Source organism: Cervus canadensis, chromosome 19 (assembly GCF_019320065.1).
Source record: "Cervus canadensis isolate Bull #8, Minnesota chromosome 19, ASM1932006v1, whole genome shotgun sequence".
Taxonomy (NCBI): Eukaryota; Metazoa; Chordata; class Mammalia; order Artiodactyla; family Cervidae; genus Cervus; species Cervus canadensis.
In genome coordinates this window covers 28,740,906-28,768,058 of record NC_057404.1, presented here as the reverse complement: position 1 = coordinate 28,768,058, position 27,153 = coordinate 28,740,906, and the positions used below count along the sequence as shown (strand labels likewise).

General features: G+C 37.4%; 1 protein-coding gene across 1 annotated transcript in view; it reads left to right on the top strand.

The window, feature by feature from the left end:
• FAM13A (family with sequence similarity 13 member A) overlaps positions 1-27,153 on the top strand; it is a 316,062-nt gene that overhangs the window by 21,598 nt on the left and 267,311 nt on the right. Inside the window, exon 4 of the mRNA XM_043438910.1 lies at positions 15,427-15,604. Within this exon, the coding sequence (XP_043294845.1) occupies positions 15,427-15,604 (178 nt within the window). The remainder of the gene's footprint in view (positions 1-15,426; positions 15,605-27,153) is intronic.

Here is a 27,153-nt window from a genome sequence, read left to right as displayed (position 1 = left end):
GAACACTGGGCTACATGTATCTTTTCAAATTAGTGTTTACATTTTTTGGATATATGTATATCTAGAAGTGAAATTGCTGGTTCATAACGGTAATTCTATTTTTAGTTTTTTGAGAAAACTCTATACTCGTTTTCATAGTGGCTGTACTAGTTCTCACCAACATTATACAAGGCTTCCCTTTTCTCCACATCCTCAGCAACATTTGTTGTTTGTGTTCTTTTTCATGATAGTCATTCTAACAAGTACAAGGTAGTAGCATATTGTGGTTTTGATTTGCACTTCTCTAATGATGAGTGATGTTGAACATCTTTTCATATTTCTGTTAGCCATATGTATGTCTTCTTTGGCAAAATGTCTGTCTATTCAGGTCTTTTTGCCCATTTTTTAATTGATTTGGCTTTTATTGATAATGAATTGTTTGAGCTATTTGTATATTTTGGATGTTAGCCCCTTACTGGTCATATCTTTTACAGATATTTTATCCCATTTAATAGGTTGTCTTTTCATTTTTTTCAATGGTTTCCTTCACTATGCTGATGCTTTTAAGTTTAATTAGACCCCAGTTGTTTATTTTTGCTTTTGTTTCCTTTGCTTTAGGAGATAGATTCAAAACAATACTGCTGCAGTTTGTGTTTTGCCTATGTTTTCTCCTAGGAGTTTTATGGTGTTGGTCTTAGATTTAGGTCTTTAATCAATTTGAGCTTATTTTTTATATGGTGTGAGAAAATGATCTGATTTTATTCTTCTAGATATAACTGTCTAGATTTCCCAGCACCAGTTATTGAAGCAACTGTCCTTTCCCATTACATAGTCTTGCATCTTTTGTCATAGATTAATTGATAAGTGTGTGAGTTTGTCTCTGGGCCCTCTGTTCTGTTACACTGATCTAATGTGTCTGTTTTTGTGCTGATACCATACTGTTTTAATGACTGTAGCTTTGTTATAAAGTCTGAAGTCAGGGAGCCTGATTTCTCCAGCTCCATTTTTCTTTTTCAAGATTGCTGTGGCTATTTGGGGCCTTTTGTTAAGCCATACAGATTTTAAGACTTTTTTATTCTAGTTCTGTGAAAAATGCCATAATAATTTGATAAGATTGCATTGAATCTGAAGAGGGTCTTGGAGCCTCATGTTTATGACCTCGTGTAACCTTAATTACCCCTGTAAAGGTCCTGCTTCCAAATATTGGAGTTTAGGTCACATTGGAGTTTAGGACTTTAACCTGTGACTTTGTAGGGAAAAAATTCAGTCCATAGCATTGCTTTTCTAAAAAAAATTATCACAATTTGGTGTATGTATTATTAAAAATTAATTAGTAAAATGCCTACAGAGGATGCTAATTAGATACTGTCTAGAATAGAAATCATTAATTACTACAGAACTGATATTTTTTTCTTAGAAATCTTTAAAGACTAGCAGAGATAGAAATAAGGAGTGAGTTTAAAATAAATGATAAGCTGTCTAAAAAATACTACTGGGTGTTGTTTTTGTTTTTTGTATAATTTTCTGTAAATTGTTTGTATTTTAATATTGATTCTCTGTAAGAATTTATTCCTTCTAGTGATAATCGGTGCTAGTTAGTGACTACTCACTGTGTAATACCTAGAAGATACTTTATTTATATAATCTCTTTTGATTCCAGCATCAACTCTAATGAGATACAGAGAAAATAAGATTCATTTTGAAGGAGGAAATTACAGCCTGTGGTTTAGAGCATAGGCTCTGTGTCCATTCTGACTTGTTTGCCTGCTGGCAGCTGCATTAGTATGGACGGTTACTTAACTTTTCTGTGTCTTAGTATATTAGGTATCTATTGCTACATAACAGTTGTCTGAAAACCACATTAAACATGTATTTTCCATCAGGAAGTTGCTCTCAAGAGTTGTCAAAGGGCTGCGGTTATCTGAAGGCTTGACTGGAGCTGGGAGATCTGCTTCCAGGGTGGTTTGTTCACATGGCTGACAGTGTAGTGCTGGCTCTTGGTGAGATGCCTCAGTTCCTTTTTCTGTGAGCATCTCCTGATGGCTACTTGAGTGTTCTCATAACATGTATCTGGCTTCCCCCAGAGTGTGAGCACATCAGGAGAGATGGAAGCTCTTGTTTCAGTGACCTAGCCCCAGAAATCAAATAGCATCATTCATACCACATTGTATTCATTAGGAGCATGTTGAAGAGGAGAGGGATTAGGCACCATCTTTTGAAGGAAGAAGTGTCAGACTTTGTGGACACACCACACCTAGTTTTACTACTATGGAGTGCATAGTAGTGTGCACTTCCTGAGCTTGTTGTGGATACTGAGTTTATCCACTGAAGCAGTTAGAACAGTGTTGGTTGTGTACTATATATTTAATAAATGTTAAGTTATGCATCTCAATTGTGGCAGCCCATAAGAATTGTCTGGGAAGCTTTGAAAAATCCCAGAGATCACTACATCGTAGACAAATTAAATCATCATCTCTCGAGATGAGACACAGGCATCCATAGTTTTAATGTAACCGTCCATCCCCATACTTATGTACCAGTTTATCCTCAGCCCTTGCTCCCACCCCTTGGTTTCTTGGTTATATGAAGATGAACCATTTAATGTGATTACCTTCAAGTTTTTAACTTTTAACCTTAAAATTAATCCCTTTATCCTAATGTCCCTGTCTCCTAAATAAAAAATTACAAAAGTTACAGAAGGGTGAATGCACCTACCTGCCTAATGATTAAGGAGGAGGAAGGAAAGGGGGAAAAGAGAGTTCCAGTTTGGAGTTAAATGAAGATTTCAAAATTCTTGCCCAAATTAATTGAAACTGTTTGAACTTTTGGTTGTTGTTTTGCCTGGTAAATCACACAAAATGGACCAAATCTTCCAAAAATTCATCGGGAATATTTTTGGAATTGCTATCAATTATCAATTTTTATTTTTTGAAATGTTTTATATAACTTCAATGAAAGTGTGAGCCTGCAAATCTTGCATATTACATATAGTACAGGACTCTTTTATATGAAATCAGTGGCTAAAAATTTTTTAATTATAAATTGAGGTAAAGGCATTGTTGCTTCCCAGTTGGCTCAGTGGTAAAGAATCCGCCTGCTAATGCAGGAGCTGCAGGAGACATGGGTTCGATCCCTGGATCAGGAAGATTCCTTGGAGGAGGAAATGGCAAGCCACTCTAGTACTCTTGCCTGGAAAATCTCATGAACAAGAGGAGCCTGGCAGGCTACAGTCCATGGGGTCTCAAAGAGTCGGACATGACTGAGTGACTGAGCATACACACACGCAAAGGCATTGTTTGGTATTTTATTGCTCACATAGAAAAGTAGGATACTCTCTTGCGAACCGTGAGCTTACAGGTTTATTAGGGGAATAGAACCAGGTACACAGAGAGCCAGGTTATACAAAACAAAGTGAGTTTGAGGAGAGGAATCCTTACTAAATCAGATGATAAGAAGAGTTTCAAAAAGAAGGAAGTGACTTTCGGAGGGCTGGTAGAATTGCCACAGATGGTGTGTGCTTTAGGAAGAAAGGATTACAAAAACAAAGGTGTTTGGGAAACAAAGGTACATGATTCCAACCGTGAGCATAGTGTGTGTTAGGAAAAGGGTGGGGGAATGAGTGGTTAATAGAATGAGTTTGGTGGTTTGTCAGTAACATTTTTAATCAAATACTGAAGTGACACATTCTTAAGTAATTTTATTACTTGATAAAATTCATCATCTTATTGCTTTTAACATTTTCCTTTATTTAAAGAAATATTTTTTCAAACTAATACATGCATATGGTTTTATTAAAAAATTAAATAAAGTGGAAAGATTAGTAAACCCCTACACATGCTTTGGCTGCCCTTAATTTTCTTTCCCAGAGGAAATCAGTTTTCACTTGTCTGGCTATTCCTTTGATATTTCCTTCCATTTGATAATATAATGTTTTATCTTGATTACTGATTTCCAGATATTATCTCATTGTTTCTGCTTCAGAAATGTGCAGAATTAGCTCTGTACTTCAGTATCATTCTACCACAATTTTAGCTAATAATTTTTGTATGTATTTAATTAAGGTATGCCTTGTTAGGACGATGTAAGCATGTGTACTTGTGTGAAGTGTATTGCCTGATGTTAATATCTCTTAGATTTATAGGGAATTATGTGAATGAAAATAATCTGCATTTTTTAGATTGCTCCAACACATCCACCATTGCCTGTTTTTTTCAAAATGTCAAATAATTTGTCCATTCCTTATTTCTGGGGAGATTACTCTTGGACCCTTTTTCTTCTTCTCGCATCTGAACCCCAGTAGTAGGTGTCACCCTGAGCCTCCCTCCCCATTCTTCCCAGACCTGCACTTCCTGGCAGTCTTTTCTCTCTGTTGTGGTGGACACTTAGCAGATCCCTTCAGCCTGGAAAATATTGTCTTTTGGTCTTGGAAATGTACCTGTATTATCTTTTATTGTTCCTTTAGAGGTTTGATTATCATCTTTAAGTTCTGCTTTCTGTGAAATTTAATCAATTTTATTTTCTAACCTTATTTAAAAATTTTAGCCTATGACTTTAATATTGAACATATTCATGCTGTTTCTTTTTCGAAGGACTTTGTTTTATTGCAGTCTGTTCTTCTTCTTTCTGAGATACAAATAAGGCTTTGGGGGATGTTTGTTTATGCGGCTTTGGTTTGGTTTTCTTCCCCCGTATATTTCTGTTTGCGGGATTTCTTTTTCCCTCTTTACTCAAACATATGAGGATCTTTGGCCGTCGTGATTTAGGAGTAGCATTTTGTACATGGACCAGGGGGCTCATCTACTGGCATACTTCACTTCAGGAGGATTAGATGGTGGGGATAGGGGAAATCCAGCTGTTTCATTGGGGAACCTCAAATGTCAATATGTGGGCATGTTTTTCTCTTCAGCTATTGAGTTCCTTGAGCAGGAGTGGGAGGGAGATGGGAAGTATGCTAACGGGCCTGTTATTTATTAGCACATTTTCACTCATCTTCACGTTTTCAGCTGTTTCCTCACTGTAGACCTTAGCTATTTCAGATGTCCAAGAATCCACTGACGTTATGCAGAGCCTAAGCCTCAGCACTCTTGCCTGCTGGCTCACTTGCCTGGGTGGTGGAGGCTGCCTGAAGCTTGACAGGCTTTCATGCAGTCTGTCTGTTTTCAGTCACTTGCATTCACTTCCAAATGGCTTTGAAATCTCCTCTCCTTCTGTCTTCTCTGCTGTTCTTTTTTTGCCCACGGGTGCTTACACTTTTTAAGCATCATTTTACTGTCATTTAAGTAGGGTTTTGGGAAGAATATGTGATCAGTTTGTCTCTTTAAATGGACATTCTCCTTTACCTTTCACCCATCCCATGCTTGATTTTAAATGGGGAGAATTTTATAATAGCAGCTGTGTAAACAATGTGTAAGAGTTAAGTGCCTTTGAATTTTAGCTTATGAGCTTTGATAATTTAGATTGCATCTGTTTTTCATAAGAAAACCACCCTAGTAACACTATCTTAATCAGCACAATGCCTGATTGTAAAGAAAGCTTATTTCATTTGCTGACTTCGTGCTTGAGCCTTGCACTATTTATTTTATTTCATTACGTGAGGAATTCACTAGGTAAGTTTGAGTTAAGGCTGTCTTTTGTCTATTCTGTATCATAGTGCCACTGGCATTCTTTGATGTGAGCTGAATGGTTTTACCTTGCAAATTATAATGTACTAATTATTAAGTCATTACCCCTTGGGTAGTAAGAGCACCATAGGAAGAATGAAATATTTCCTTCCTTAGGTTCATTCCTTCTTACTGAGAAGTTCCTTTCCTTTCAAAATTTTTAAACTCTCATACATTTGTTTCTGTGAAAAACAATCATTATATTAAACTCCAAGTCTAAGCCCTTTCCATTTTCAGTGTGTGCCTTTTAGGTTTTCTATAAGCAATGCTAAATATATAAATCATGCATTTTGTCCTGGGTAAAGACCTAAACACAGAGCAGAATTGAAGCATTGCCATCTGCCCAAGCTGCCAGTCACTCAGATGTGTGAAACCTCTACTGGAATAAATTGAAAATGTGGTGCCAGGAAACGCAGGTTTCCACACATGACTTTATACATTTTTATGATATTCCAGTTAGTTCTGCTTCCATCCAGATCCACGTGACAGGAAAAAAAGCCTTTGTTATTTATAATTCCCTATGATCTCTAAGGTTGTAGATCCTAATAGCTAGATAATCTTTAGTTTACTGAGCACGTATAAATATTTTCCTCTTAATGGCCTTTGACACTGGGAGATAGTGTTAAGTAGTGCGTGGAATTATGCAAATTTGGAAAGGTCAGGACTAAGCAAAATTATTCTGCATTAGAACAACTGGTCTTGAAGTATGTAAGTGTTGCGAATGTGCGTGTATGTAAATGTGCTGAAATCCTTTATTTACTCTTGTCTTTTCAGCTGTTTTCTCTATATCCTTGATGGCTTATACCTTAAAAAATTCCTGTCATCTTAGTGAGATGTGAAGAGGAAAAGTAGATAAACTAATCTTTAATGGAAAGTTCTCTTCTGACTTTTTCCTACACTGGATTTTAAAGTCAACAGAATTGCCTTATTCTTTCTTGAGATACAATGTACATACCATAAAACTGACCTTTTTAAAGTGTACAATTTAAAGTGGTATTTAGTGTATTCAGAGAGGGCAATCATCCCTACTATCTGGTTTTAAAGTATTTTTATCATTCCCAAAAGAAACTCCAAGCCTATTAGTGTATACTCCCCATTCCTTCCCAACTTCCCCGCTCCTCTCCTACTAGTGGTAGGCAAACACTAATCTACTTTCCATCTATATAGGTTTGTCTATTATGGCCATTTATTATAAACAGAATCACACAATATATTGTCTTTTGTGACTGTCCTCTTTCACTCAGCATAAGTTCCAAAATTCATCCATCTTGGAACATAAATCTTTGTGTTGTTCTTTTATGGCTAGGTAGTATTCTATTGAACAACTATACTACACTGTATTTATTCATTCATCAATTGATGGGCATTTGGGTTGTTGTCACCTGTTGGCTCATAGGAATAATGCTGCTATGAACATTTATGTACAAGTTCTTATATGGACATATGTGTTCATTTTTCTTCAGTATCTACCTAGGAGTGAAACTACTGAGTCAAATGGTGACTTTAACATTTTAAGAAACAATTTTCCAAAGTAGCTGTACTGTTTTGCATTCTCATCAGCAATTAATGGAAGTTTCAATTTCTTTACATCATCAACAATACCTGTTATTGTCTGTGTTTTTCATTTTCGTTATCCTCAGAGTACAGGCAGTAGAGCTTTGTAATAACAAGAAAATTATAGGCTTGAAGGGGAGAAAGAGAGATCCATGAAGCTCCAGGGCCATGAAAATAATGTCTGTTGGGGATTTTTGGAATGAATTATCACAAACTGAGTGAAATCTTCAGTAAATTCTGCACTCTTCATGAGTGCTATCATGAAGAAGTCTTATTTAGATTGAGCTGGAAGAGGAAAGAACAGTCAACAAGGGGCCTACTATAAAAAAAAATGGTAAAACAACCTGTATCAATAGAATCAATTCATAAAATACTGAAAATTTGTTTATTGTTTAAATGGTATCGGTTTGAAAGGATGCCAAGTGACCAGCTTGCTAGCCACCTGCAGCTCTACCTGAACCATGTTAAGCTCTGTCCTAAACCCCTGCTTTGCTGAGCCCATGAGCATAGTCAACTTTTACACTGAATCCATAAACAATTTGAAGACTTCAGGGGAAGAAGGGGACATCCAAAACAACCTTAAATAACTCTGGGCGATGGTTTAAGTCACAGGACATCAAATCAGTCCAGTCCACTTACAGCTGAGCAATAGTGTCAGCTGGATCAGTAGTGAGGATTGGGTAGAATAGTAGTAATATGATTTGCACTGAAACTACATATTTACTGTACTTTGCCCACTTACTATAGCACTAGCTTTATGGAGAAAGCCAAGTTTTATTGGCAGCAATATTGCCAGTAGTTTTGAAGATTAGGGTCATTGTGGGAGGCTGCCCCTCCTATATTGGAATGATAGCACTTCCCATTTTCTCGTGTACAGACATTTCTACGTTATAAACAAAATCTTCAGCTGCTACACCCTTGTGTCTCACATTTAGCCTAGATGTGAGCTCCCAGTTTTGCTATGTGGATAGATTATTTAAATGCTTACTATGTTTTTAATCGATATCTTCGTCGCCACTGAGAGGCATTCAGGGAATGTCTGCAGCATTGATTTGCTGATGTTCTCCTTGGTGTCACTGAGCGTTAGTTTTTGGTTATAGGACTGAAATGTAAAGCATCATCCAGTTCTTGTTTTTCCTGCACCCTTTGCCTTTGCTTTCACATGCAGGTCCATTCTGGGAGTGGCAGAGTCAGTCTAGATACAGGCTAACTTGGCAATAAACATAACCCTACATCTTGCAGGAGCTAATCAGAATGATAAGATTTGTAGTTTTATTAATAACGTCTAAAAATAGGTTGTCATTTATTAATTTTTATTAGTTGCTTTATCATTCTGTCCTTTGAGAAATTTGTGTGAGGCTTTGAGAACTTTGTCATGGGCAAGGGTTGCTCGAGAGCTGTAAGAATATAACCTCTCCTTTCACGTGGAAAAATACCAATTCCATTAATCATAAGATAGAATTATGTATATAAACTTCTCATCACTCTAAAAAGACATGGTTCCACTCATGAGAAATGAAATGCAGAGGTAAAACCTAGCCTAATCCAGGATAGCTGGCATTTTATGATTATTTTCCCCATTCTTCTGCATGTTTAGAAAGAAACAGAATTCGTGTTTTGTTTATTCTTGGTTGTTTTATGAAGCATTTTGTGCCCAGAAATTCTTAAGATCCTTTAATTAAAATGCTGTTCCCCACATATACCCCGGGACCTAAGATGTTATATTTGATTGTAAATAAATGGAGATTCCTACTCCCAGTAGTAGTTTCCTACTACTCCTCACCAGTTCTGCTTATTTATTTGTTGATTCAAGAAACATTTTTTAAATATTGACATGTTTGAGGCAGTGTGCTGGGTGCTGTGTGATAGTGATACTCATAAGTGAGCGTTGTAGGCATGAACTGGTCAGAGCATGTGCTCTGAGGTCAGACTGCCAGGATTTGAGTTGCAGCTTGGCTACTTGGCAGTTGTGTGAACATGGAAAAGTTAATGAATGTCTCTGTTTCAATCTAGTCATCTCTAGCTGGGGATGTGTGAGATGGCTACTGCTGCATTACCAGAAATATAGTGGCTTAAGACATCACATACTTGCTATCTCATTGTTCCATGAGAACTGTGTAGGCTCAGCTGGTTTCTCTTCTCCAGGCCTTACAAGGTCAAAACCAAGGTGTCCGCCCGAGTTCTTGCTTCCAGGCTCATTTGGGTTTTGGGGAGCTTTCAGTTCTAAGTGACTGTGAGGCTGCAGTCCCTGATTTCTTGCTGGCTTCTCTTTCTGGAGGCGGTCCACATTCTTGAGCTAGTGACCTTTCTCCAGCTTCAGAGTCAGCAGCAACTCACTGTTCTAATAGATTAGCAAATTTTCGTAAATCCTTGTGTGAGAATTAATGAGGAAATAAAAAGCTACTTCAATAATCTGGCGCCATGAAGCTAAATATTTTGGTTCTTTTAATAGCTGACCTTCCCATGGCCCTGAGATATATTGTAGTAGAGATTAGCATTTTGCCAATTGTTTTGTTTTTTTTTCCCACTTGAGGCTAAGATTGTATGTACAGTGTAACTTCCTGGCCATCAAAAAGTCAAAGCACGTGACAAGCACTAGGATGAATGTCCAGATTAGAGTAGGGTGCCATCCCGTGATTAGGTCCATTATTGCTGATTATGATTGTAATCTCTTTTTAATGAGAGCAAATACTTGTCACATGCTTCAGTGTTTGCTACCTAATCTGGAACAGAAGTTCTGGTTGTACAGTTTTCTTCAACTGCTGAGTCGTTTACCTGTATACCACATGTACTGTGTGCTAGGTTTTTGCTCATGGTTTAGCTTTTTTTTTAAAAAGAAAAGGGTCACATTCAGCCAATAATGAAAATCTTGTAAGAAACATGGATAATTTGAAATGGCACTTTTCACTAATAGAAAAAGTTAGTTCTTCTCCTAGGAAAAGATCGACATTATGGAAAATGATGACTTTCAATTATTAACCATTATTCCATGTACAAAGTTTTCTTAAGCTCTTTGGATTTATAAATTATACACATCCTAATATTTATTCCAATTTAGTTCTGGAAGTAACCACACTTTTCTAAAACAGTTAAAATATTTTAATATATCTGCGATGTGCAGTGCATAGTTGCTCAGTTGTGTCCCTCTTTCCCCAAATAGAATATGCTTAATGAAAGCATGATGTTTATTTTGTTTAGTGCTGTATCTCTGGTGTTAGAGACAGTCAGACACACAGAAAGCACATGATCGACATCACACATAGTGTGGATAAGTATACATTAGGAATAAGTGTGCCCAAGATAGAAGCACTGCTCATTCTTATTTATGATGTGAGACCTTAAGACATTGTCATAACCAATATAAATGTAAGAACGTGAATGAATACAGTACTCTTTATTATATTTAGGTATCAGTGAATCAAAAACTAAAGTAAACAATAATAGTTATTATGAACTTTGTTTCTAGAAAACATCAAAAGGCATCTTCTTAGGCACATTTGCACCAATACTTGCCTACTCAGTGCTAGGCTGAACATTCTAAATGTGTGGAGCAGTTATTAATCTTCTGTGGAGGAAGTCTTATCTGTGGGATAGCTGCAGGTGGGCAGTAAAGGTGATTTACCCCAGATTTCTGGAAAAGCAGTATAAATTGCAGATTCTCAGTATTATTGTGGGTGCTAAGTTGCTGGAGTCGTGTCTGACTGTAACCTGCCAGGCTTCTCTGTCCATGGCATTTCCTAGGCAAGAATGTTAGAGTGGGTTGCCATGCCCTCCTCCAGGGATCTTCCCAACCCAGGGATCTAACTCACGTCTCATGTAATTATTTGTTATGAAAAGAGATGAAAAGAAATGTCATGCTAATAAAGTCAAGTCTTTGCTTCACTGCCGATATGTTTGAACAAAGATTCAGGAGGTGAGCTATGAATATTAAGGTCCAAGCTGTCAAAGCCGCTGAAGGAGAGTGAGCCAGTGAATCTGTCTTCCATCAGAGGAAGCGGGAATGCTTGTGAGTAGGAGGAGATAGATATATTTTCCCCCTCATACTTATTTTTGCTTTTGGAGAGCATATTTCATGATTTTTTTCATTCATGCCATGAAGGCTTTCATGGTATTTTGTTAAGTTGGAGATTCTCTGAATAGATGTCTCCCTTCCATTTTTTTGTCAGTTTCATTTCCTGGGAAATTACTTGTTGTATTTCAAAATAGTGGAAGTAAATCATCAAAGTACTGCTGCTTTTCAAAGATGTCATAAACTCCTAACTATTTAAAAAAAATTTTTTTTTTGATCTAGTGTCTTTACACATTGCCGTAGGGTTTGAAGTTTCACTTAAGAGCCAGAAAGAAGGCCAGATGTCCATTGTCAACACTGTTGGAAAGCTATTGCTTATACCCTGAAATGCTGGGAATTAATCCACATTTTAGAAAGAGAGCACACACCCATGAAAACATCCAGACTCACTTTGCCTTAGTCACCATAAGGAAAAAAAGGCAAATAGGAGTACATTTTCTCTTAGTTACTTTTTAAAAAAAATTTTATGTCTTTATTTTGATTGTGCTGCATCTTCCTTGCTATGAGGGCTTTTCTTTAGCTGCAACTAGCAGGGTCTACTCTCTAGCTGTAGTGCACAGGCTTCTTAATGTTGTGGCTTCTTTGTGGATCAAAGGCTTTAGGGCATGTGGGCTTCAGTAGTTGTGGCTCTCAAGCTCTAGGGCCCAGGCTCAAGAGTTGTGGTGCATGGGCTTAGTTGCTCAGTAGCATGTGGGATCTTTCCAGATCAGGGATCAAACCTGTGTCTCCTGCATTGGCAGGTGGGTTCTTTACCCTAAGCCACCAGGGAAGCCCCTCTTAGTTCATATTTATCTTTATAATATAAAGGTATGAGAAGTAGATAATTATCAATTTCTTTTTAATCACTCCAAACAATTATTTCCATTTCTTGTGTATTCCTACTAGGCAAGATTATAGCACAGCAGAAAATAACATGATAATATGCAACATACCACATCTTTATGGATTATCAAAATATTTGGATATGATTAAAAAAAAAAAAAAGGTAGGGTTTTCCCACTGGTTCAGTATAAAGAATCTGCCTGCCATTGCAGGAGGCACAGGTTGAGCAACTAAGCCCCATGTGCCACAGCTATTGAGCCTGTGCTCTGGAGCCCAGGAGCCACACTGCTGAGCCCACGTGAAACAGCTATTGAAGCCCTCAGGCCCTAGAGCCTGTGCTCTGCAACGAGAGAAGCCACTGCCATGAGAAGCCTGCATACCCCAACTAGAGAGTAGCCCCTGCTCACTGCAACTAGAGAAAAAAACAGCCCACACAGCCAAAAAAAAAAAAAATCAATATGAATAACTTCTAGTATCAAGAGATCTATTTGCCCTGAAATTATAGTTTACTGGATCACAGTGTTTGTGAACAATAAGAAATGGAGTTATTCCAGTCATAAATAGAATGTTCTCCAATATGATTCTACCAAAGATGGGACATCTATACATTTTCAGCATTGTTATTTTTGACAGCATCACTTATTCTGACATTCATAAGGGTGAAATCGGTTCCTATTAAAAGGCATTTTGCTAAAACCTCAATGCATTCATAAAACCAAGGTAATGAAGGTAAAGCAAAACATTACTTTGCTTATTTAACAAATACTTAACATAGCACTTGGTATGTGTCACCTAGTTTGTTTTAAATACTCTGTAACTGTCGACTCATTTAATCCTCATCACAATCCTGTTAGATAGTTGATATTACCCTTAAAAATAAGGAAATAGTTCAATGAAGAGTCTGAGGTCACAAAAGTAGGAGGTAGCTAAACCTGCTTCCTAGCCTGCATTCTTATCCTGTGATCTACAGCCACTGTCAGTGGCAATCTGTGACGTTCTGTGTTTTCACTTCCTGCCATTTGCACATTACCTATGTGTTTGTAACACTGACACTCCGCTTCCTTTGCATCTTTCTTGCCTCACTTTTATGTCTCTTACACTTTTGACCGGCTAGAGCAGCTGGCCTATCTATCCAATGTGTGTTAAATATAATTGGCTCAAATTTTTATTCTCTTAGACATTTGTCTAAAGGATCAGTTCAGTTCAGTCACTCAGTCATGTCTGACTCTTTGCAACCCCATGGACTGCAGCACTCCAGGCCTCCCTGTCCATCACCAACTCCTGGAGTCTACTCAAACTCATGTCCATTGAGTCACTGAAGCCATCCAAACATCTCATCCTCTGTCCTCCCCTTCTCCTGCCTTCAATCTTTCCAGCATCAGAGCCTTTTCCAATGAGTCAGTTCTTCACATCAGGTGGCCAAAGTATTGGAGTTTCAGCTTCAGCATCAGCCCTTCCAATGAATATTCAGGACTGATTTCCTTTAGGATGGACTGGTTGGATCTCCTTGCAGTCCAAGGGACTCTCAAGAGTCTTCTCCAACACCACAGTTCAAAAGCATCAATTCTTTGGCGCTCAGCTTTCTTTAAAGTCCAACTCTCACATCCATACATGACTACTGGAAAATCCATAGCCTTTACTAGGTGGACCTTTGTTGGCAAAGTAATGTCTCTGCTTTTTAATATGCTGTCTAGGTTGGTCATAACTTTCCTTCCAAGAAGTAAGCGTCTTTTAATTTCATGGCTGCAGTCACCATCTGTAGTGATTTTGGAACCCCCCAAAATAAAGTCTGCCACTGTTTCCGTTGTTTCCCCATCTATTTGCCATGAAGTGATGGTGCCGGATGGCATCATCTTAGTTTTCTGAATGTTGAGTTTTAAGCTACCTTTTTCACTCTCCTCTTTCATTTTCATCAAGAGGCTCTTTAGTTCTTTGTTTTCTGCCATAAGGTTGGTGTCATTTGTATTTCTGAGGTTATAGATATTTCTCCCAGCAATCTTAATTCCAGCTCGTGCTTCTTCCAGCCCAGCATTTCTCATGATGTACTCTGCATATAAGTTAAATAAGCAAGGTGACAATATACAACCTTGACGTACTCCTTTTCCTATTTGGAACCAGTCTGTTGTTACATGTCCAATTCTAACTGTTGCTTCCTGACCTGTGTACAGATTTCTCAAGAGTCAGGTCAGATGGTCTGGTATTCCCTTCTCTTTAAAAAATTTCCTCAGTTTGTGGTGATCCACACAGTCAACGGCTTTGGCATAGTCAATAAAGCAGAAATAGATGTCTTTCTGGAACTCTCTTGCTTTTTTGATGATCCAACAGGTGTTGACAATTTGATCTCTGATAGATTGTCATTATTCCCTGAAAAGTATTTTCTGTAAAATATTCATGTGTCCCTCTGATAGAAAGTAGTATACAGACTTAAACTTAAGATAGCAACTTTACTATTTAAATATCAACAAAACAGATCTCTGAGAATTGAGGGAAACTTTTCACATGTCTGCCTGTGAATTCTGGCACATTGTTGGATGTTTTTGGCTTCATACAAGGTTATTGGGGCTTCCCCAGTGGCTCAGTGGGTAAAGAATCTGCCTGCAGTGCAGGAGACACAGAAGACTAGGGTTTAATCACTGGGTCGGGAAGAACTCCTGGAGGAGGAAATGGCAACCCACTCCAGTATTCTTGCCTAGGAAATCCTATAGATAGAGGATCCTGGCAGGCTACAGTCCAAAGGGTCAGAAAGAGTCAGATACGCTAATCCAACTGAGCGACTAGGCACACACAATGTTATTAGACTTTTGTATGAAGCACATATCAAATTCTAAACTCTGTGATATGTGGGTGATTAAAATGCTGCTTAAAAATTTAAAGATTCTTTCCATTTTCTCTGTGCACAGACCCCTGATTATTGAGTTTGGTGTCACTCATGGTGATCCAGGTAGGTCTCCTACATGAAGTTTTTTCAACCAAGAGATTCTTGTTTTTAACAGACTTGAAGACAAAAATGAAATGGAAGATCTGCTGTGGATCAAAGTCCAGCCGTTACCTTAATCTGTGGCAAGAAAACACAGAATTGAAATACCAACCTATTTTATTCACTGAATAAAAAGCTTGTGGTTTTTAGGACGTCTTGAATAAGTCAGTTATTCTTGAAAATTAAAATCAAATGCTTGAGGATCAAAGAAACAGCAAACATGCCTCTTTATAATGGCACATCTCAGTCCCTGGGAATGATTTTCTGAATTAAATGTTGGGATGTATTGTACTTGTGTATCTTTTTTTAACTACCATAAAATATACCTGAGAACAATTTTTGTTCTTTTTTTTTTTTTTTTCCAGATGACAGAAATGATGCTCAGGAGAGTAAGTTAAGAGCCTTAATAGAAGAGCTGCCAGATACCCACTACTGCCTCCTCAAGTACCTTTGCCAGTTCTTGACAGAAGTAGCCAAGCACCATGTGCAGAACCGCATGAATGTTCACAATCTTGCCACTGTATTTGGGCCAAATTGCTTTCAGTAAGTTGGTGAACTTTTGCTGTTAGTTTCATCACATATGCCCTTTTCCTTTACAACTGCCTAAAATTACTGTGATGTAGAAGCAGATTTCAGACTAGGAAGTCAACCAGTTTATATTGGAGGAATTCCGTCTTGGTATTGGGCATTTTAGCATTTTTTTAATCCCAATTTTTGAGATGAAAGCTATGCCTTTTTATGAAACCATAATTTTTAATGTTTCAAACAACTTTATTTAAAATTCTGGGAATTAGTATTACTTTGACTAAAAACAACATTTAAAAATCAATTTAAAAAAGTGATTAGAAAAAGAGGGAATGAGTTTGATATAGTATGTAATTTTTTATAAATCATTGCTAATGGGTAGAAAGTAACAAGTGGGCTATGTCAGTGACAGAAAAATGTAACTTCAGCTACATTTGTTTTCTAGGAATAGATTAGAAATAAACTAATCTCCTTGGTAGGTGCTATATCACTAGGCACAACAACTTTTCATAAAGCTTTATATTCTCCCTGTTATTCCTCAAAGATGTTTAATCATTAATACATGAAATATGATCTTGCAAACCAGAGACTTTGCTTTTAGCTTTCCTTTTAATATCTCTGATATTAAATACATTTCCTCTGCTTATAAGGAAAGAGAAAGAAAGAGCATTCACAGTTTAAAGCTCTGAGAAATTCTTAAGTTTTTTTTAATAGTATATCTGCTTATCCACTCCATTAATTTACAAACTCATTCAGTGGAACTAGTAATAGTACTGTCTTCAGAATGACTCTAAATATAAACTCTAGCTTAGATCATAGTGACTACAGGGTTGCAAGCTTTTTACAATCTTCTGTGGAGAAAAGTTCTACCTAGAACAACTATCTCCTTTGTAATGTTAGAGATTTACATTTTGAATAATGGGATTTCATAGGATATATTAGGGTCTTGTGAATGAATATCTCAAACATGGTCTCCACTCTTATTCAGGAGCTCTATGGTAATGAAAAGACTGTATTTGTTCTTTATACACGTATCTGCAAAGTAAACCTTGGGTGACCTACATGTAAGAAATAAAAGTGGGAAACGCTTTTGAAACCCTAGATTTTAGAAGAGGTGAAAATGAATCTGTAAATAGAATGCTTATTTAGTGACATACAGATCATACCTCATTGCTGATTTGCTGGATTGGGCCTGATCTGGAATTTCTAGTAACCTGCTTCAATTAGTCAAAATATCAAATAAAAAATGAGTTTTATTATATGTTCTTTTAATCAGTATAGCTTTTCAAATTTTTTATTGTGGTAAAATAAACATAATATATGCCATTTTAAGTATGCAATTCAATGGCATTAAGTTCATTCACATCGGTGTGATCTACTAATTGATGTGTATTTCTAAATTTATGGTTATAGAAGTCACTACTATGTACTTTTCTCCTGAAATAAGGTATAATAGTTACAGCACTTAGTGTTTATTGAATGCTTACTAAGTGCTGTACTCATTTATCTGATTGAGTCCAAAGAGGCAGAAGTGGTTTATTTTGAAGTTCCAATATTTAAGATAAGAAAACAGTAGTTAGTTCAGTTCCTGTGACCACAGTTAGGTCAGTGACTATAGTCCATAAATGTTAATAAAGATCATCAGTAGAAAGTCTGCCATTTAAGGACAATTCTGTTATCATGAAGCACTGAAAGACAAATGAAATACTTTTCTTAATAACTTCAGTTCAGTTCAGTTCAGTTGCTCAGTCATGTCCGACTCTTTGCGGCCCCATGAATCGCAGCACGCCAGGCCTCCCTGTCCATCACCAACTCCTGGAGTTTACCCAAAATCATGTCCATAGAGTCGGTGATGCCATCCAGCCATCTCATCCTGTCATCCCCTTCTCCTCCTGCCCCCAACCCCTCCCAGCATCAGGGTCTTTTCCAATGAGTCAACTCTTCACATGAGGTGGCCAAAGTACTGGAGTTTCAGTTTCAGCATCAGTCCTTCCAATGAACACCCAGGACTGATCTCTTGTAGTCCAAGGGACTCTCAAGAGTCTTCTCCAACACCACAATTCAAAAGCATCAATTTTTCGGCACTCAGCTTTCTTCACAGTCCAACTCTCACATCCATACATGACCACTGACTTAGGCGAATAAAATGTATATATTGTATGGTCAGTAGAATGAGATCATCAGTAGATGAGGAAGATTTTTTTCCAAAAGGGGAACTCCTCATTAAAGGCTGTAAATTTGAGATACAAGGTGATATTTTTAAGAAATCTCCAATCATAAAGCTGGAAGAAAATACACCAGTAATATATGATGGTGTTCTGGATACTAGATTTCTAGGTGACTCTTAATTACTATGTTTTCACATGTATTTCCAGTTACAGGTTATTAAATTCAGTTGACTGGGTAATATTATCATTGTAAAATATTCAAACAGTGTAGAGGTATATTGAATAAAAATGTCCTTCAGTAGTTCCTCCCATTCCTCTCTCCTCTCTAGAGAGAAAATTAGTAGCCAGTAGGTGTGTATCCTTTTTGAACACAACCATAAATCTATTTTAAAATATAAATGGGATCAAGGTGTGTATATTGTGAAGCTTGATTGTTTTTATGGTAGCACTAGAACTTTTAATGTCAAAAGATCTATATACCTCATTCTTTAAACTATTAGATAATGGAAATTTATTCTAACTTAGCTATACTTCAATTGATAAGGGCTGAGGTTGTCAATTTTTTTATATTAAAACAGAATTATAGTGTACATCCTAAGTGTGATTCTTTATGTACATCTCTCTCACTGCTTTGTGGAGGTTCTTTAGATCTTCCGGAAAATAATCTTTTGTCTCTTATAAACATTGCAAACATTTTCTCCTGTTCTGTTGTTTGTCATTTAGTTTTATTATGGTGCTTTATACATTTTTAAAATTTTAATTTAATGTGTCATCTCTTCCTCTTTTTGCTTCTCAGAATTTAGGTCTTAATAATATTTCTAAATAATATTAATTATGTTGTCTTGCTTAATAGTGATATATCATAAAAACATTACAACACATATTTTTCTTTTGTCACATTTATAGACTTTTTATGCTTAGGTTTTTACTTTCTCTAGAATTATTTTTGTATGTATTGCATATAGATCCAGTTTGATTTTTCTTCAAATAGATAGCTTACAAAATCATTCATTGAGTACATCTCCCTGCTAATTTACAATACCAGCTCAATCACATATTACTTTCCTGCATATATGAGTTTGTTTCTGTGTTTGTATGGCTCTTTCCTGTTCTCCATATCTATACATTTTCCCTTTCAGAGGAATTTTGGAGTCTCCATGGTAAGTAGTATCTCATTGTGATTCTGATTTGCATTTCTCTGATGACTAATGACATAGAATATCTTCTTATATGCTTATTGACCATTTGTATATCTTTGGAAAAATGTCTATTCATATCCTCAGACCATTTTTAGTTGGATTTTTGTCTTTATGATTGAATTGTAAAAGTCCATTATATATTTTAGATATTAGTCCTTTATCAGATGTGGGATATGCATATATTTTCTCCTATAAGTTGTCTTCTCATTTTCTTAATTGTATCCTTTCAAACAGAAAATGTTTAATTTTCATAAAGTCCAATATACTTTTCTATTGTTACATATGCTTTTGGTGTTGTATCTAAGGTTTTTCCTAACATATTAAGATTTTTTTAAAGAGCTTTATTGTTTTAACTCTTACACTTAAGTCTATGGAGTTAATTTGGAGTTAATTTTTGTGTGGTATAAGGAAGGAGTCCAATTCCATTCTTTTGTCTGTGGGTGTGCAGTTTTCCTAGTACCATTTGTTGAAAATTGAATTGTCTTGGAACTCTTGTCAGAAATTGGTTAACTATATTGTCAGGGCTTATTTATGCACTTTCAGTTTTATTCCATTGATATATGTCTGTCCTTATGTGGTTACCACACTGTCTTGATTCCTGTGACTTTTTAGTAAATTTTGAATTCAACTAGTGTCCATCATCCAACTTTGTTCTTTTTTAAGATTGCCCCTTTTGTTTCCATAATAATTGTAGGGTCATATTGTAAATTTTTGCAAAAAAAAAAAAAAAATAGCCAGCTGGTATTTTGATAGGAATTCTATTGACTCCATAGGTCAATTTGGGGAGTATTATTGCTAGGTTAAGAATATTAAATTGTCCAATCCATGAACACAGGATGTCTTTCTTTTTTATTTATTTTAATTGGAGGCTAATTACTTTACAATAGTGGTTTTTGCCATACATTCACATGAATCAGCCATGGGTGTACATGTGTTCACCATCTTGACCCTCCTACCCACCTCCCTCCCCATCCTATCCCTCAGGGTCATCCCAGTGCACCAGCCCTGAGCACCCTGTCTCATGCATAGAACCTGGACTGGTGGGTGATCTGTTTCACATATATGATAATATACGTTTCAGTGCTATTCTCTCAAATCATCCCACCCTGGCCTTCTCCCACAGAGCCCAAAAGTCTGTTCTTTACATCTGTGTCTCTTTTGCTGTCTTGCACATAGGGTCATCATCACCATCTTTCTAAATTCCATATATATGTGTTAATATACTATATTGATGTTTTTCTTTCTGACTTACTTCGCTCTGTATAACAGGCTCCAGTTTCATCCACCTCGTTAGAACTGATTCAAATGCATTCTTTTTAATAACTGAGTAATATTGCATTGTGTAAATGTACCACAGCTTTCTTATACATTCGTCTGCCGATGGACATCTACATTGCTTCCGTGTCCTGGCTATTGTAAACAGTGCTGTGATGAACATTGGGGTATATGTGTCTCTTTCAATTTTGGTTTCCTCGGTGTGTATGCCCAGCAGTGGGATTGCTGGGTCATATGGCAGTTCTATTTCCAGTTTTTTAAGAAATCTCCACACTGTTCTCCATAGTGGCTGTACTAGTTTGCATTCCCACCAACAGTGTAAGAGGGTTCCGTTTTCTCCACAACCTCTCCATCATTTATTGTCTGTGGATTTTTGGATAGCGGCCATTCTGATCAGCATGAGATAGTACCTCATTGTGGTTTTGATTTGCATTTCTCTGATAATGAGTGATGTTGAGCATCTTTTCATGTGTTTGTTAGCCATCTGTATGTCTTTTTTGGAGAAATGTCTGTTTAGTTCTTTGGCCCATTTTTTGATTGGGTCGTTTATTTTCCTGGAATTGAGCTTCAGGAGTTGCTTGTGTATTTTTGAGATTAATTCTTTGTCAGTTGCTTCATTTGCTATTATTTTCTCCCATTCTGAAGGCTGTCTTTTCACTTTGCTTATAGTTTCCTTCATTGGGCAAAAGCTTTTAAGTTTAATTAGGTCCCATTTGTTTATTTTTGCTTTTATTTCCATTACTCTGAGAGATGGGTCATAGAGGATCCTGCTGTGATTTATGTCGGAGAGTGTTTTGCCTATGTTCTCCTCTAGGAGTTTTATAGTTTCTGGTCTTACATTTAGATCTTTAATCCATTTTGAGTTTATTTTTGTGTATGGTGTTAGAAACTGTTCTAGTCTCATTCTTTTACAAGTGGTTGACCAGTTTTCCCAGCACCACTTGTTAAAGAGATTGTCTTTTCTCCATTGCGTATTCTTGCCTCCTTTGTCAAAGATATGGTGTCCATAGGTGCATGGATTTATCTCTGGGCTCTCTATTTTGTTCCATTGATCTCTGTTTCTGTCTTTGTGCTAGTACAATACTGTCCGGATGACTGCAGCTTTTTAGTAGAGCCTGAAGTCAGGCAGGTTGATTCCTCCAGTTCCCTTCTTCTTTCTCAAGATTGCTTTGGCAATTCCATACAAATTGTGAAATTATTTGTTCTAATTCTCTGAAAAATACCATTGGTAGCCTGATAGGGATTGCATTGAATCTACAGATTGCTTTGGTAGTATACTCATTTTCACTATACTGATTCTTCCAATCCATCAGCATGATATATTTCTCCATCTATTTGTGTCCTCTTTGATTTCTTTCATCAGTGTTTTATAGTTTTCTATATATAGGTCTTTTGTTTCTTTAGGTAGAATTATTCCTAAGTATTTTATTCTTTTCGTTGCAGTGGTGAAGGGAATTGTTTCCTTAATTTCTCTTTCTGTTTTCTCATTGTTAGTGTATAGGAATACAGGGTTTCTGTGCATTAATTTTATATCCTGCAACTTTACTATATTCATTGATTAGCTCTAGTAGTTTTCCGGTAGAGTCTTTAGGGTTTTCTATGTAGAGGATCATGTCATCTGCAAACAGTGAGAGTTTTACTTCTTCTTTTCCAATCTGGATTCCTTTTATTTCTTTATCTTCTCTGATTGCTGTGGCTAAAACTTCCAAAACTATGTTGAATAGTAGTGGTGAGAGTGGGCACCCTTGTCTTGTTTCTGACTTTAGGGGAAATGCTTTCAACTTTTCACCATTGAGGATAATGTTTGCCATGGGTTTCTCTTATATGGCTTTTATTATGTTGAGGTATGTTCCTTCTATTCCTGTTTTCTGGAGGGTTTTTTTTTATCATAAATGGATGTTGAATTTTGTCAAAGGCTTTCTCTGCATCTATTGAGACAATCATATGGTTTTTATCTTTCAGTTTGTTAATGTGGTGTATCACATTGATTGTTTTGTGAATGAAGAATCCTTGGATCCCTGGGATAAAGCCCACTTGGTCATGATGTATGATCTTTTTAATATGTTGTTGGATTCTGTTTGCTAGAATTTTGTTAAGGATTTTTGCATCTATGTTCATCAGTGATATTGGCCTATAGTTTTCTTTTCTTGTGGCATCTTTGTTTGGTTTTGGTATTAGGGTGATGGTGGTGAGTTTGGAGGTTTACCTTCCTCTGCAATTTTCTGGAAGAGTTTGAGTAGGATAGGTGTTAGCTCTTCTCTAAATTTCTGGTAGAATTCAGCTGTGAAGCCATTTGCTCCTGGGCTTTTGTTTGCTGGAAGATTTCTGATTACAGTTTCAATTTCTGTGCTTGTGATTGGTCTGTTAAGATTTTCTATTTCTTCCTGGTTCAATTCTGGAAAGTTATACTTTTCTAAGAATTTGTCCATTTCTTCCAAGTTGTCCATTTTATTGGCATATAGTTGCTGATAGTAGTCTCTTATGATCCTTTCTATTTCTGTGTTGTCTGTTGTGATTTCTCCATTTTCATTTCTAATTTTGTTGATTTAATTCTTCTCCCTTTTTTTCTTGATGAGTCTGGCTAATGGTTTGTCTATTTTATTTATCTTCTTAAAGAACCAGCTTTTAGCTTTGTTGATTTTGGCTATGGTCTCCTTTGTTTCTTTTGCATTTATTTCTGCCCTAATTTTTAAGATTTCCTTCCTTCTACTAACCCTGAGGTGCTTAATTTCTTCTTTTTCTAGTTGCTTTAGGTATAGAGTTAGGTTATTTATTTGATTTCTCACCCGTTTCTTGAGCTAGGCTTGTATTGCTATGAACCTTCCCCTTAGCACTACTTTTACTGAATCCCGTAGGTTTGAGGTTGTTATGTTTTCATTTTCATTCATTTCTAATGCATATTTTGATTTCTTTTTTGATTTCTTCTGTGATTTGTTGGTTATTCAGAAGTGTGTTGTTCAGCCTCCATATGTTGGAATTTTTAATAGTTTTTTCTCCTGTAGTTGACATCTAATCTTACTGCATTGTGATCAGAAAAGATGCTTGGGATGATTTCAATTTTTTTGAATTTACCAAGGCTGGATTTATGGCCCAGAATGTGATCTGTGTTGGAGAAGGTTCTGTGTGCACTTGAGAAAAAGGTAAAATTCATTGTTTTGGGGTGAAATGTCCTATAGATATCAATTAGGTCTAACTGGTCCATTGTATCATTTAAAGTTTGTGTTTCCTTCCTAAATTTTCTGTTTAGTTGATCTATCCATAGGTGTGAGTGGGGTATTAAAGTCTCCCACTCTTATTGTGTTGTTGTTAATTTCCCCTTTCAGACTTGACAGCATTTGCCTTACATATTGCGGTGCTCCTATGTTGGGTGCATATATACTTATAATTGTTATATCTTTTTCTTGAATTGATCCTTTGATCATTATGTAGTGTCCTTCTTTGTCTCATTTCACAGCCTGTATTTCAAAGTCTATTTTATCTGATTGGAGTATTGCTACTCCTGCTTTCTTTTGGTCTCCATTTGTGCGAAATATCTTTTTCCAGCTCTTCACTTTCAGTCTGTATGTGTCCCTAGGTTTGAGGTGGGTCTCTTGTAGACAACATTTATATGGGTCTTATTTTTGTATCCATTCAGCCAGTCTTTGTCTTTTGGTTGGGGCATTCAACCCATTTACATTTAAGGTAATTATTGATAAGTATGATCCCGTTGACATTTACTTTGTTTTTTTGGGTTCAAGTTTATACACCTTTTCTGTTTTTCCAGTCTAGAGAAGATCCTTTAGCATTTATTGAAGAGCTGGTTTGGTGGTGCTGAATTCTCTCAGGTTTTTTTGTCTGTAAAGCTTTTGATTTCTCCTTCATATTTAAATGAGATCCTTGCTGGGTACAGTAATCTGGGTTGTAGGTTTTTCTCTTTCATCACTTTAAGTATGTACTGCCATTCCCTCCTGGCTTGAAGAATTTCTGTTGAAAGATCAGCTGTTATTCTTATGGGAATCCCCTTGTATGTTATTTGTTGTTTTTCCTTGCTGCTTTTAATATTTGTTCTTTGTGTTTGATCTTTGTTAATTTGATTAGTATTAATCTTTGCTTAGTCTTGGGGTGTTTTGCCTTGAGTTTATCCTGTTTGGGACTTTCTGGGTTTCTTGGACTTGGGTAGCTATTTCCTTCCCCATTTTGGGTAAGTTTCCAACTATTATCTCCTCAAGTATTTTCTCATGGCCTTTCTTTCTGTCTTCTTCTTCTGGGATTCCTGTGCTTCAAATGTTGGGGCATTTAACATTGTCCCAGAGGCCTCTGAGGTTGTCCTCATTTCTTTTAATTCTTTTTCCTTTTTTCCTTCTTGCTTCATTTATTTCCACCATTCTATCTTCTACCTCACTTATTTTATATTCTGCCTCAGTATTCTACTGTTGTTTCCCTCCAGAGTGTTTTTGATCTGATTTATTGCATTATTCATTATTGACTGACTCTTTTATTTCTTCTCGGTCCTTGTTAAACTTTTCTTGCATCTTCTCAATCCTTGTTTCCAGGCTGTTTATCTGTAACTCCATTTCATTTTCAAGATTTTGGATCATTTTTACTATCATTATTCTGAATTCTTTTTCAGGTAGACTCCCTACCTCCTCCTCTTCAGTTTGGTTTGGTGAGCATTTATCATGTTCCTTTATCTGCTGAGTATTTCTCTACCTTTTCATCTTGTTTAGATTTCTGTGTTTGGGGTGGCCTTTCTGTATTCTGGCAGTTTGTGGTTCCTCTTTATTGTGGAGGTTCCTCCCTGTGGGTGGAGTTGGATGAGTGGCTTGTCAAGGTTTCCTGGTTAGGGAAGCTTATGTCAGTTTTCTGGTGGGTGGAGCTGGATTTCTTCTATCTGAAGTGCAATGAAGTGTCCAGTAGCAAGTTTTGAGATTTTTTGGGTTTGGTGTGACTTTGGGCAGCCTGTATATTAAAGCTCAGGGCTATGTTCCTGTGTTGTTGGAGAATTTGCATGGTTTGTCTTGCTCTGGAACTTGTTGGCTCTTGGGTGGAGCTTGATTTCAGTGTAGGTATGGAGGCTTTTGGATGAGCTCTCATCGATTAATGTTCCCTGGAGTCAGGGGTTCTCTGGTGTTCTCAGATTTTGGACTTAAGCCTCCTGCCTCTGGTTTTCAGACTTATTCTTACAGTAGCCTCAAGACTTCTCCATCCATATAGCACTGATGTTAAAACATCTAGGTTAATGGAGAAAAGATTCTCCACAATGAAGATCATCCAGAAAGGTTTGCTGAGTTACATGGAGAAGAGAAGAGGAAGGAGGGAGATATAGGGGACCAGGAGGAGAAGAGGGGGAATCAAAAGGGGAGAGAGCAGTCTAGCCAGTAATCAAATCCCTATGTGTTCTCCACAGCCTGGAACACCCAGAGAGGTTCACAGAGTTACATAGAGAAGAGAAGAGGGAGGAAGGAGATAGAGGTGACCAGGAGGAGAAGAGGGGGGTCAAAAGGAGAGAGATCTAGCCAGTAATCAGGTCCCTAAGTGTTCTCCACAGCCTGGAATACCCAAAGAGATTCACAGAGTTGGGTAGAGAAGAGAAGGGGGAGGGAGGAGATAGAGGTGACCTAGGGGAGAAAAAGGAGAGTCAAAAGGGGGAGAGGGCAGTCAAGCCAATAATCACACTCCTGAGTAAAAATGGGTACTGAAGATTGGATTCTTAAAGGTACAAAATTGGTAACAAATATGAAAAAGCAAAGATTAAAAATCTAGAGGTTAGACTCTCAAAATTGCAACATTAAAAAAACAAAATAAAATCACAAAAATTATAAGAAATATATATGAAGTTTGCTTTAAAATAGGGTCTTTTTTTGCAAGGTAATAGTAGGTTATAAAAATTAAAATTAAAGAAGTAATAGGAGATTTTAAATTAAAAATATAAAAAAATTTTTTAATGATAATAGTAAAAATATATCTATGAATTTCTCTGGAGCTTTTTGTGGGCAGTGTGGGGTCCATTCAGTTTCAGATAGTTCCTTGTTCCAGCTTATACTTCTCAAGATCTGTAGGCCCTTCCAGTGTAGTCCGTGCTAACTACAGGGTTTTAAATGTTGCACCTGTCGCTTCCGAAGCGGTTCCCTCTGTTTATTTTGGCTTTCTCTGTTTGCAAGTCTCTTCAGTGTCTGATTTCCACCCTGACACAAGGGGCAAAGGTGGTCACTTATTTAGGCTCACTAGTTCAGTCGTGCTGCGGGGAGGGAGTAACACTGCAAACGAGCATCCCTGGCGTGTGTGGGGCGCGCTCGCAGTGTCTGGGCCATGCTGGGTACCGCCCCCCCCGCCCCGCGTGTGTGCTTTCCCGGTCTACACTGCTCAGGCTCCAGGTTGCTCTGCAGGGGAACTGTCTAAAGCGGGCCCTGGGTTGGGTGCATTTCCTAGGTCTAAGCCGCTCAGGTTCAGGTTCTCGAGTGCTCCACAAAGGCGCAGACTCGGTTGGGCCTGCGTTTTGTGCTCTTCCCAGGTTGAGCAGCTCAGGCGACCAGGTGCTTGACGAGGGCACTCTCCCCAGGTGCGGTGCGTCTTATCACCTCCCCCGTCCCAGACTCCTGGTTTCCTGGGAGCTCCGTCTCAGGTGTGCCGTGTGTCTCTTCTGGGGACCTGATCTCTGGCTGCAACCCTCCCGGCGGATGTCAACCGTCCAGGATCCCAGGAAGACTTGGTTAGCAACTGGGAGCCTGCTCACAGTTTGGTAGAGGATGCCGCCCGCCTGCCTGTCTGCCTCCGGCAGGGGATGGGCCCGTCCACAGCCAGCTTGCTCTCCTCTGGTATTCACTCAGTCCTTTGTTCTGTGAGGGGCCTGGCAGTGCCTTAGGTTAGGGCTTTTCACAAGAAGGTTCTCTCTCTCTCTTTTTTTCCTCTCTCTCTCTCTGGCTATCCCACAGTTTAGGTTGCTATA